This window comes from Setaria italica, chromosome IX (assembly GCF_000263155.2).
Source record: "Setaria italica strain Yugu1 chromosome IX, Setaria_italica_v2.0, whole genome shotgun sequence".
NCBI classification, from domain to species: Eukaryota; Viridiplantae; Streptophyta; class Magnoliopsida; order Poales; family Poaceae; genus Setaria; species Setaria italica.
The window spans coordinates 17,460,558-17,473,689 of NC_028458.1; the positions used below are offsets into that span (position 1 = coordinate 17,460,558).

Here is a 13,132-nt window from a genome sequence, read left to right on the forward strand (position 1 = left end):
TTTTTACTAAAATATAAAATTATCAGATCCAACTAATTTTATAATATTTTTACTTTTTATTTATTTATAACTCATAGATATGGGGAAATCCTGAACCAACCGATGTTTGTTTTCTGTATTCTCATACCATTTCCTCGTTTTGTATTCTCATACCATGTCCTCGTTTCGATCTCTATGTACGAGAATTTGTTATGTGATTCCTTCGATTGTAGATCCAGCTATGTCTATTTGAATTACAATGCAAGATTAATACTAATAAATTCATTACAAAAGACTAATACAATAGATTTTCTATGATATTCTTACCCAATCAAAGTTAAAAAAAATTGACTTAGGACAAATCTAGATGGACTTGTACTAGTGAAAAACTAAAGTAGACACTTACTTTTATTGAAATTCAAGTACCTATAACACTTTGACTAAAAATGCATACTCTCTTATTTTCGTAGTAAGTTATGCATGTGTGTAATAGCGTGATGTGTGAGCATTTGCTCCAAAGTTCCGTCCAGAGTGCATAGGCGCCAACAAGAACGTACTCTTTTCGTTCCTTCGTTCCAAATTATAAGTTGTTCCAACTTTCTTGGAAAGTCAAATTATTTTACGTTTGGCCAAATTATAGAGAGGATCACAAAGGTTTATGGCACCAAATAGATATACTATGAAAATATATTTAATGAAGAAACTAATAGTACCTTTTGGTATCATGAATGTTAGTACTTTATTGTATAAATTTAGTCAAATTTGAGATGTTTTGACTCTCCAAAAAAGTTAAAATAACTTATAATTTGGAACAGAAGGAGCAGTACTTAAAAAGGCATGAATGGATCATGAATGGATCAAATCAAGGAGTAGTACTTAAAAAGGCATGAACGGATCAAATCAACGACTTACAATTTTGCTTGTCAACAACGCAAATCAACACCTTACAATTTTATATCTATCAACAAACAAATCAACCACTTACAATTTCATCTACAAAGTATGAACAAAGCAAATATGCTACCTGCTCGTGATGTAGAGCCATAGAGGTGGCTCGCGGGAGCAGAGTTTGTCAGCAATATACGCACACTGCATAAACATTTGACACATTTGATTTATGCCCCAAACGAGTGGACAGTGGAGTCACAAATTTGCACAACAAAAAAATCTTCGCAAAGCCAATATTTGGCACAATTTACGCTCCTAGAAAACTAGCAAGCAAAATTTTGGCATTTAAGTTCCTCACTTTTCGATTTCCAAGGTACGCCCGAAAAATTTTCTACGGTAGGCTTGCCTAATTTTGGCGCCAAACCAAAAATAAGTCAAATTTCAAGAATGATTTCTCGTTAGATACTGATGAATGATGATTTAATGCTAACGCACTTCTATGTCGACTCCAACAATCTATGTATAATTGTAGCCGAAGTCCCCCTAAAATTTGTAGTCGTGGATGAAGAGGGAGGAGGAAGAATATTTTTAGTCATGGATGAAGAGGAGGGAGGAAGGGGAAAATGAGCCCACACCCCTCAAGTCATGAATCCGCCACTGGTAGCACTATTAATTCATCCAAAGCTTTTCAAAAAGAGAAATCATCCAAAGTGGTGCAAACACCAAGGATAAGCAACAAGTAGCAGTGTTGCATCATTGCTTATGGTACATACCTTAAGGTACGTAAAGGTTCATTCAGGCTATTTTACAGACGCACAAGTTTTAACAAAATACTTCCAAACTGCTACAAAGGACTTGCCACCACTATATATAGACTCGCGGAACCACTCATCACATAAGCAACAGTACATATGTATTACAGACACACACCTAAGCTTAACCTTAGGTGGCGTAGCTGGCTTTCAATGCCAAACATAACCTCTTGTTGCACACGCCAAGTTTCTACCGGCACAAGATCACGACACAAGTTTCTAGTCGCAGAGAAGTGTATTCACCATACTGGGAACAAAGGACCGGTGCATCCTTTCCTGTCAGCATCAGGGATGCTGTTGTAGCGGTAGAGGTGGTTCGACAGCTCCCAGCTCCAGTCATCCTTCCTCGAAACCTTCAACGGTGGCCACCGGTTGATCCTCACATAGTGTTCCCTGATTCGGCCATCGCCAACAAAGCTTGTGATTACCGTGTAGGTGCACTCGTGGCCACCCCACACAGCGTCATGAGGGTCTGCGCTGTGGTAGCCATCAGGGTGAAAGTAGCGCCGCATAGGTGGACCAGTGTGCTTCCATGATGGATCAAGGTTCCTCCAGTATTCTGGTGCTGCCTGCAAGAGCAGAAGAAGGATATGTACTTAGGCCCTCTTTGGCATGGCAGGGCTTCACCGTCGCCTTCTCCACCGGCTTACCAAACGGCACATCCAAAACGGCTTCGCCATCAAAGCTCCCGCGAAACCCGCTCTCCGAGCCTTCCGACGGAGAGGAAGCCGAAAAAAGGGGCTCCCCGCGGCTTCAACCCCCACCTTCCGTGATCCTTGGCAAAAAATACCCCTGCCCGAGCGGTGCTCGTCAACGGCACATGCCAGGGAAGCGCGGCGGCGGTAGAGATGCGGTGCGCGGTGGAGAAAGAGCACAACGGGGAAGTAGCATGGCGCGCGGCCGGCGATGGATAAGAAGGGCGAGGGCCAGGCGCGGCGCAGCCTCGTGGCTGGCCTGAGCGCATCCGCTCGCTCCGTCAGCCACCAGCGTGGCCCCGCCGCCCGGCATGGGTGCAATCTAGGGGCAGCGATGAAGGAGCAGCAGCAGCACCCGGCTGCGAGAATGGAACTGCGGCGGTGAATTAGCAACAGCACCACCCGGGCAGGCGGATAACGATGAAAGTGGACCAGGAGTAAGGAGCAGAGCCTGGCGTGAAGGATGAGGACAGGATAAGGCACGAAAAAAGAAGAGAAAAAAATGGAAAGAAAAAAAGAAAAGGGAAAAGATAAATTATTGGTTTAATCATATATTTACTAATCGATTTTATTTCAAATGAAATAACATATAAATTATTGGTAATGATATATATCAACCTACTCATTATTGGTTAATCTAATTTCTATTCATTATTTTTTTCATTTCATATGAGAAATCACATTATAATTGAGAGCAAACATAAACTTATGTGCACATCCAAATCACATAGCTAAGGGCATATAGGACATTTGACCTCTTATACCCATTCATAAAAATACAGAAGAAACCGTTTTGCCAAACACTTTGCAGAACGGCTTTAGCTCCACCAGAGAAGCTGCTCCACCAGAGGAGCCACAGCTGGAGCCGTTTCAGCCACAGCCATAGCCTTGCCAAACGAGCCCTTAAGGAGTGTAGCATGCATGGTTGGAATATTCCCCATATCCACAGGTTGTCATACTCTTACATTTCATCTCTAAAACATATTGAAAATTCTTACTAAAATTGTAGCATCAAATTCCTAAAGTTTCCAAACATTTTTTTTCAGGAGTGATTCAAAATAATGTGCACACACATTTTCACAGTGGCAGACCAAAATAACACACCTACATTTATATCCTACATATATATTTATTGCGTGATATTTCTCAAGAAAATGTTGCTATTCAAATACCCCCCTTGAGGCTTTGACCAAGTCAATGTATCAAAGTTTATAACCTTTAATTGCCACCATGAAGATGTATGCATCAACTCTCCCTCAGTGCGATTGGAAGCTATAACATCTGAAGAAGCTAGATAGATGCTGACAGTTGTCATGATCCCATGCATCCATCAGACTCTGATTGACTAAAACCAGTTGACCTCAAAACTTGCAAGTCAGCTGTACAGTGGCAACCACTAAAATAAAATTATGCAATGGCATAGCTCATACTTCAAAGTTCAAACAGGCAAAAGGGCGCAATTTAGCAAACTTACTATAGTGAAACAATACTCCCACGCATGATCGCAGAGATCCTCTTTTGTGATCCGACTCTGAACAAGAGAATAATACAATTCATGCTGAGAACAATGGAGAAGTGGAATATGAAATATACTTTATGTTTACTTTCTGCTTGATGATAAATTAAATAGATGACCAGAGAGAAGTTCCCCACAATTACCAATGTATATATCAATGAAACAAAAGAAAAGAGATGCTAATGTAAATAACATAATTGGCATCATTCCAAGACTCAGTAACACCGACAATCCAAAAGACCATCTTTACAAGTGCCATGGTAAAGATACTGATAGTAAATGAGCATAAATAGATTATGTGTCCATTGCAGTTCATCCACTGCATTGTTGATCCTATAGATGAAACAAAATGCTGGTACTCACCCGTTTTCCATCCATGATGGCCATTGAATAAGTAGACAACTTAGATCCAGTGCGGATCAACGTTAAACGAGGGATATGTGCCTTTCCCGCCATCAGCTCAGCACACTGTGAACAAAACAATGATCAGGACCAGCAGTGTATCATGACTCATGAGCAAAGAATACAGCTATATATACAACTGTAATGTTTGCCACAGTTTTCTCTTGCCCCTTTTTTTTTTCTTCAATCAGGTCTTCCTAGTTTCTATTTTGGTATTTAGCCTTTTTGTTCCCTTGCTCTAGATGGAGACATTGCCGAGTCCCTATTTTTGTCAATTTCAGTATGTTATATTGTACTGAAGACTCTAATGTGGAAACATGAGTATTCGATTCTCTTTTGTTTAGCAAAAATCATGTCGGGTATTCTCATGGTAATTGTAAGTCAGCGACGCAAACATGTAGCACCTCAAATTATTTTTGACGACATTAGTGACCATTTCACCAATCGTGGGAGTAAGAAATTCAAGAAATTCGTAAAACAGATTTCAAATATTGATAAAATTTTCATAGTTGTTTTAGACGAGCAGAGAGTTCAAAATTTTAATACCCCAAAAGTTCAGAATTCATCAAGACAATCAAGAGGCAAGAATGCAGATTATTTGGGATTGTAAAGTGAAAGAATTCATTTAACTACTACTAATGGGCTATTGGTGCATTACCAAACATGCCCCTTCAATATTTAACAAAGCTGTAGATATCGGTCCCTTTGAGAATACCCTCCTCCGTGACTAATGGCATAAACATGATTAAAGTTTGGGCAGCATATCTTTTCAGAAAATATTACAGCAAAGACAAAAATAGAATTGATCTGAAACAAAATAATGAACATAATTAAACAAAATGCTTTGGAGCTGCAAAACCCATGAACTTTAAATAAGTTGAAAACAAAACGGATCAAACGGACATATTAAAATAACTTAAAAATTAGATTCAATGGGAATATTTCCAGTAACTTATTTTGTTTATTATGTCTATTTTTGCAACTATTTTGGGAATAAAGAAACCCGGTTACCCTTTGCCCACATAAAATGTTTCTCTATCTTGTCAATGTCACTTAAAGCTTCTTTCTTTGGAAACCTCAATGTCACATAAATTTGCGTGACATGCCAAGTTAGCATCCCGCCAAGGACAGAATCAACAAAAATATTTGTGAAGACCATATATTGATATCGATATAGCAGTGGGGGGCCTGCGCAAAAACTACAAAGCCAGAAATAACGCCCAATACCCAATACATGTGCAATGTCAGTAAACTATGATGCAGGTCAAATGCATGCCCTTTGCGCTTCTAGCTAGGAAAATTTGGGGATTCCTTCGCTCCAAACCAGGAATACCCCCAAGTCTCATTCCTGATCCCAGAGGAATTGAGCACCAGGTGCTCGATCGATTGTTAGAGGGAACCGGAGGCTTTCAATTCCCCACGCCGCCGATCAATTCGTCGAACAGGATCCCCAGAAATTAAACACCCAAGCAGCGCGCGAGCGCGAAGGCCACCAAACGCGAAATACAAGGAGTGCGAGAGGGGCAGGGGGGAGCGTCCGAACCTTGGGTGCCCAGAGGCGGTCGTCGGCGGCGACCCCGCGCCATGCGCGGGAGACCACGGTGCATCGTGCCACGCTGCGCGCGTCCAGGAGCTCCATCACCCGCCCCATCACCACCTCCCCGAGCGCCTCCACGGGGTCGCCCGCCCACCCCACTTGCCGCTTCCCCAGCAGCTCCTCCCCCTTCCCTTGCCCCTCCCTCCTCCTCCTCCTGTGGTCCCTCTTCCGCCTCTCCCACTCCTCCGCCGCCCGCTTCCGCTTCCGCTCCGCCATGCGCTTGCTCTCGCCTCGGGGAAGTCGGTCGCGAGCGACAGGTGTGGTGTGGTGAGAGTGACTGACCGCGAGTGAGTTGGTGCTTGCGTGGGAGGAGTGATCTACTCGGAAAGGAGGGACCCGTGCGGAATCGGCTTGGTGGGGCCCGTGCCATCGCCGCATCGCGCTTTTTCTCGCCTGCTGCTTCAGGGAAGCCGTTATGCAATTAGGCCTTCTAAAACCTACTAGTAAGTAGTAACGGGTTATGCTAAAATGAGCTCTTTTTCCCTTTTATTTTACTTTCTGTGGGGTTTCATTTTTATTAAATTAGAATATAAGCAATTTTAATGACTTGATATTCACATTGTGAAGACAAAAAAGCATCAATTAGACTTTGGGCCTGTTCGCTTCAGCTTATAAGCCGGCTGAAAAGCTGAAACGGCTGATTTGTTGTGAGAGGAAAACACTGTTTTGTGGCTGATAAGCCGGCTAAATAAGCTGAAGTGAACATGCTGTTTTTTTGAAAATTTTGGCAACGGACAATTTTGTGAAAATTTCGTAATATGCATGTGTTTGGTTTGGGACCAAGTGTGTTGGGTTGGCTCCATTCCTCATTTTTTGGTTGGGTTCGACCCACTTCATGTTTGGTTGAATGGTTGGGTTCGACCCACTTCATGTTTGGTTGAATGGGTTAGGTTCATTCCAGTTGTTTGTTTGGTTAGAGGGACTAAGAGGGATGTATAGATGTCCTTTTTAACACCGTTAGCATCAGTTACTAGCAGATTCCAACTGTCATCTATGGGTCCCATCTATCATCCTCTAATTTTTTTTCCCGCACCTTATCTTCTTCCTTTGGCCGGACCAAACACCCTAAGCCTTCCCCCTGCGCCCCGACCCACATAGCACTGCCGGTGGCTCCCCACCCCACCTCCCGTCAGCGTCTGTGCAGCCTAGATCCGCCTATCGACACCTTTTTGCCATGGTGGCTCACCCGGCCTCGCCTCCCACTGGCGTCCGTGCGGCCGGCGCCTCCTACTATGGGCGGGGCGCCTGGCCTCACCTTCCGATGGCCTCCGCTTGACCTGCTGCTCCCGTTTAGCACCATCACGCCGCCCTGTCCAGTTCCGCCACCGCGCCACTCTGTGCATCCCTCCCTTGCACGCAGGAGATAGCGAAGGAAGACACCGTTCATCTGGTGTCATACATACATCTATGGGCCCACCAGAAGGTTTTGACAGTTCTAAATATGGGGCTAGACACCGAGACGTATTTGACATAGAGACTATGATGCAGGTCGGCGTAGTCTACGTGGAAAGAAAGGAACTAGTCGAGGATTAGGAAAAGTACTCGTAGCAATAGAGTAGAACTCGTCTAGTCAAATTCGACTAGTTTTCTTGTAACCAACCAACCTGTAACCCTGCCCCCGGTAAGATAAGGCGAGACAGGGACCCCCTCCAAAGCAATTCAATCCAACTAACACACAGGACGTAGAGTATTATGTTATTCAGTGGTCCGAACCTGTCTAAATCGTGTGTCTACGTTTAACTTCGAGTTTCTGATCTCAGCGAGCCCCACTAAACAAAACACTACCTCAGGAAGCCCCTCGGTAGGTTGCCGAGTCTAAACACCGTAGCTGGCACGCCAGGTAGGGGATCTCATTGAGAATCCACTGGCGAACTCGATGGCACAAATTATCATCAAGCCAATCATCGCGTTTGAAGCAGACGCGACATTCGTCTTTGTCTCCTAGGTTTGCATCGCAGACGGCACTGGAAATTTCCACCGCCACATCGCGTCAACCTCAAAGAAGAAGCAGCAAACCATGAACCTCCAGCGCCAAGCTCTGGAGAATCTCGTTGAGAATTTCGATGAATTTTCAATTTCTAACCTAGTCAAAGGTTGGGGGGACGAATCCGAGTACAACTCAACTTCTTCCACTAGATGGATTGACCCGCACAAGCTGGCACATAAGCCATCGTGCAAATCGGATTGCCACCAGAGTCGATTCCCATTCGGACTCCGCAACGCGCCACTGTCTATCAGGCGGTCCTATCCAGATCACAATCCAATACGGATACGATCGAGGACTTCAACTACTACTCGGACCCGGATGAGAAAACTCCTTTATCAGGTCCAACAGGGCGTGGTAATCACATCAACTCCCCAAGGCAGATTTGTTTACTAGCCCAACATGAAGCCATCTGTTCTTGCCAAAAATAATGATTCACGCCTCATCGCCTATCTCGACACTCTCCCCTACCTGGAGGGAGTTCCTCCGTCGCCCATCTATGAAAAAGGCGGCACCATGGAGGTTATCACCTCAAGCTCGGGAAGCTACTCTCCAGAATGAGAACTCTTCGCTCTTATTACTGGACAAGAGGATAAAGAAGAAGAGCAACGGGACATAAACCCATGATATGAACGTCACCCGGATGACGTCTGGCAGGATGAACTCACTACCAACATTATCGGAGAAGAGACTGTAGCTCAAAGAACTCAATGATGAGCAAGGAATGCTGCAAGAGCAGAGCGTCGCCACTGCCTTCAGCGGACCTACCAATCATGAACCTAGATAACGCCTTTGAAGCAGTTCAAATGCATCACCATCGTACTCCCCTCGCCACCATCGCGTCTATTGATCTCATCACCCATGCGATGCCACAGAACAAGTACACTAGGCAATTGGCTGAACTGGCAGAACGCGCGTACGAACAACTCGATCAACAAAATCCAATACAGTTAGTCCAATGCATCGCATCCCAACGAAGTCAACATGGTAGCAACCATAGAGGCCCTCCGTCCAGACCAAGTCAACTCGAAGGTGCCAGACCAAGCCAAACTGGAGCTGAAGGTAGTCGGACAGGACCCTCGGGAGGCCGTGGCCACCGTGGGGCTAACCCAGAACCCGAACGCCTAGCAGAAGACCTCCGCAACAAAATCAATGCCAACCGCGATGCCCATACCATCATCGACGGACGGCGCCACGAGCAGAGCATGAAGTTGAACACCTAGGAGATGATTCTGACGGATTCCCCACCTTTTTAAGACGTGTGAGGAGAATAATTCTACCCGAGAAATTCAAACCTCCAGGCATCACCAAGTACGATGGCAAGCAGGACCTAGTCCAATGGTTACGGTGCTACTCGCTGTCAGTACAAGCAGCTAGGAGGAAACGATTATACCAAAGTCATCTACTTCCCCATCTGCATGAAGGCGGTAGTCACATGGCTTAAATCATTGGATAAGAATTCCATCAACTCATGGAAGGACCTCAAGGTAGCGTTTACCAACAACTACGTAGAGGCAATGCAGTGTCCTGGCAACAAGATCGACTTGTCTCAAGTTAAACAACAAGAAGGCGAGACCCTATGGAGCTACTTACGTTGCTTTTTTGACAAGAAGGCCACAATCATGGACATCTTGGAGCGTGACGTTATAGACTGCTTCCAGAATGGCCTCTATGACCGCTAGATGTTCCAGGACTTCGGCAGAAGACACCCCGCAGATGTCAAATCTCTCAAGATCATGGTACAGGCATGGGCAGATGAAAGCATCTAGGCCCATAATTTGAGTTTTGGTAATAAATGACAACCCCTTGAGGACTAATGTTTTTCAATGAGTAATATCGAGTGTAGGTTAGTCCCGTGGATGAGTTGTGGCCATGATTCTTAGTATGATGACATTCAAATTTGATTTGACGATGGAAGGCTCAAGGCAAAGGTATAAAATAGGGTTTTTCCTTTTTGCCGGTCAAACAGGTGCTTAGTGGATGAACAATATGACCGGTTTTAATAGGATAGATGTCCGTACTATTAAGAGGGGTCAATTCTCCTATTGCTTGAGGGTTCTATAGTGCCTCTTTGCTCAAAAGAATGCATTGCATATCAAAGTTTTGATCTAAGATGAGCATATGGTTTCTTTTATATTGAAAAGATCTCTTTTGAAAGAGTTTCTGTGCCTATGGCGGACGGTCCGCAGTTCATTTAGCGGACAGTCCGCTGAGGGCCTCCAGAAACTATTTCTGCCAGGTGTTTGAACCGTGGACGGTCCACAATTCATTTAGCGGACAGTCCGCTAAGGGCCTCCAGAAACTATTCCTGCCAGGTGTTTGAACTACGGACGGTCCGTAGTTCATTTGGCGGACAGTCCGCTGGGCGCGGACGGTCTGCGACTTGTACCGCGGACGATCCACGACCCCGTAACGGTTTTTCTCTAACACGCATTAAATGCCAATAGAGCCGTTGGACTTTGTATTGCGGACAGTTCGCGTCTTGTACTGCGAACGGTCCACGGTTTCCCAGGTTTGCACGAAATTTTACTGTAACGGCTAGTTTTGGTGGTGGAGGTTATAAATACCCCCCACCGGTTGTTGGAGCTTCTTCTTGGTTCTTTGGACTACATTTATGATCTTTTGAGTCTCTCTCCACCTCTCACTTACGTGCATTGAATTGAGATTGCTTTCTAGTGAGTTTGAGAGGCTTCTAGTGCATTGCATTGATTTCTTGAGCTTTGGGGCACTAGGGAGTCTTCAAGCAAGCGTTAATTGGCTTAGTACTCTTGGAGGTTGCCACCTCCTAGACGGCTTGGAGCTTGTGGAGCCGTTGAGCACTTCAAGGAGATTGTGAATTTGCTCCGACTATTCTTGTGAGGGGTTTTGTGCTCACCTCATCGGAGTGGTGAAGAGCAACTCTAGTGGAAACGAGGTTTGGAGAGGTTCTTTGATTTAATTCGGCTTAAACATCAAGCGGTGTCTTGATAGAGAAGCTATTGAATCATTGAATCCACCTCAACGTGGATTAGGGGTGACCGACAAGTCATCGACACCACGGGAAAAGATCAGTCTCTCTCTTGGTTGTCTTCTTGCTCTCTACCTTCGTAGTAGTACTTACTTAAAGTGAATGCTTTCATCTATCTTGTTTTGTTACTTGTCATCCTAGCTCATCTTGACATACCTAGTAGTAGATTTACTAGTTGTTGCTTATCTTGTGGGTTTCTAATTAAAGTTTATTAAGTATTGTGTTTTAGCTTAAAACCGCCTATTCACCCCTCTCTAGTCGGTATCCTAGATCCTACAAGTGGTACCAGAGCCAAGGACTCCGTATTTCAAGGGTTTAACCATCTCGGAGTAGGATAAACGGCTAGTGAGAACAATGTTCATGTGGGAAAGTGTGGCGGAACCGCCCAAATTAACCTGACTAAAATGCATTGAAGTCGCCTGACATGCGATTATGCACTTTAAGCAAGTCAACTTGGTCGACCGTCGGATTTCCTCCGATAAACCACGTAAACAGGATCGAGAAGCATCGCTCACGCGAAGGTGAGTAGCACAGAGATTACAATATTCCATCATGACAACATAGTTCAACAATTTATTACATCAGAGTTTTTTGGAAATTCAAACCGAAATTTTTGCATGGTTCGAGGTCAAATTAAAACTAGCGGAAGCTTAAACGTTGATACAAGATATCATGACGGAGCCGATTGTGACATCAAAAACTCCTTCCTTCACCATCCAAGGAAGGATCCCACTCGACGGTCTAGCCTGGAGGAAGCTGGGTCGGCCAAGTGGTACCAACACCCAAGCTACTGACATTACCTGAAAAAGATTAGCCACAACAAGGCTGAACAACTAGTACTCAGCAAGACTGACCCGTCGGAAGGACACGACCGAGACTGTAGACATGCAAGGCTTCCTGGCTTTGGTATTTTTCTTGCCAAAAGCGTCTAAGTCAGTCCTTACTTTCAACATTTTAGCTCATGTTCTATGTTCCTTATCCATTCTAGATTAGCAACTTATACTAGACAAACATGGTTTCCAAGCAATTACTTGACAAACATCAAGATTAAAATCATCATCATGTTCCATCTTTACTCAGTGCAGAATAGCGATCAAGTAGTCCCAATCTGTGAGAGGCAGACGAATCGATTTGAATTTATTAACCATGCATGGCAAACCTAATCTCACGACATCCGTGCACCACGAAGGGTCGCTTCATTTGTCAGCCGTCCCCATCGATCCCTTAGGCACGTGTCAGGGCCAACTTCCTTTGGCATGCAATGCTCCACAGTCCCGGCCTATTGCTGCACTGTGACGGCACTTGCACCCACATGATGCACCATGGGAACGATGTTCCAAGGACAGCCGAAAGGTATGCCACGCCTCAGTTCAATCAGGTACTAGGCTTCCCCATCCCATACTAGGTATGAGATTAGTATTTTCAATCACTTGATCACGAACGCCGACACGTTTCGACCTTATTTCACTTTTATTTAGACAGACGGGGCAATCCACCAAGCATTGACACAAGCCTGACCCCGTCCGTCGTCCTTATAGTTGCGACAAAACTGAAACATTCAACTCCTATAACTCGCGAGTGACAGGAGATCACTCGACTTTTACCGAAACCTATTAAGCAATGCAACTACTCGGCCTTAGCAACTAGTATTCAAAAATAAGGTACTAAGTTATGCATCTAAGGTTCCATTACAACTCCTCGAAACGTAAATGCGCAATTAGGTAATCAATAAGTTCCATGAAAGCAAAACAAGAAGTTCATGCACCGGGGCTTGCCTTCAGAAAACGCTTGCGGGTCCTCGGGGTCTTGCGCTGGTTCGGGCTCTCCTTCGAAGGGATGCAGTTCCTCGGCGGGGTCCTCTTCTGGTGCTGGATGAAGCTCGTACATCCCGTCGGCGAGATTCAACTCTACACGGAATGCAATGCAGGGGTTAAACATTTTAGATGTTTATTTCAACACACTCATGTTTTAACACGGATGCTTGTAGCAAAGCTACAGAGAAGGTGGGGGAGTTCAACTTCTGTGGGTGGAGAGCAGGATGAGAGGGTCGGAGTGAGGAAAACTTGGGGTCTGACCCTCAGGTTTAAGGAAAACCTTACCGAGGTCCTCAGACTCAACGCAGAGGAATCCCCGAAAACATTTCACCGATACCCTCGGGTCAAAGAAAAAGAATTACAACCGATCCCTCGGGCGAGGCGGAGAAAGGGTCAGTGAAACGAAAAGGACAGGGGTCGGGCGAGACGGAAAGACAG

At 44.9% G+C, this 13,132-nt stretch overlaps 1 protein-coding gene across 1 annotated transcript; it reads right to left on the bottom strand.

Annotated features, from left to right (window-relative positions):
• Positions 1-1,578: 1,578 nt before the first annotated feature.
• On the bottom strand, positions 1,579-6,105 carry LOC101760811. Its single transcript, XM_004982899.3, has 4 exons — positions 5,836-6,105; positions 4,254-4,358; positions 3,849-3,905; positions 1,579-2,248 (listed from the first exon to the last, which is right to left on the bottom strand). The coding sequence occupies exons 1-4, from the start codon at positions 6,103-6,105 to the stop codon at positions 1,919-1,921; spliced, it is 762 nt and encodes a 253-aa protein (XP_004982956.1). The 3' UTR covers positions 1,579-1,918.
• Positions 6,106-13,132: the final 7,027 nt, after the last annotated feature.

Bases quoted from the DNA above. Each gene is read 5' to 3' on its own strand.
- LOC101760811 (XM_004982899.3), bottom strand. From the start codon at position 6,105: ATGGCGGAGCGGAAGCGGAAGCGGGCGGCGGAGGAGTGGGAGAGGCGG. The intron at 4,359-5,835 runs GTTCGGACGCTC...TTTTGTTCACAG, and splicing joins ACCGCCTCTGGGCACCCAAG to TGTGCTGAGCTGATGGCGGG. The intron at 3,906-4,253 runs GTGAGTACCAGC...TCTCTTGTTCAG, and splicing joins CCATCATGGATGGAAAACGG to AGTCGGATCACAAAAGAGGA.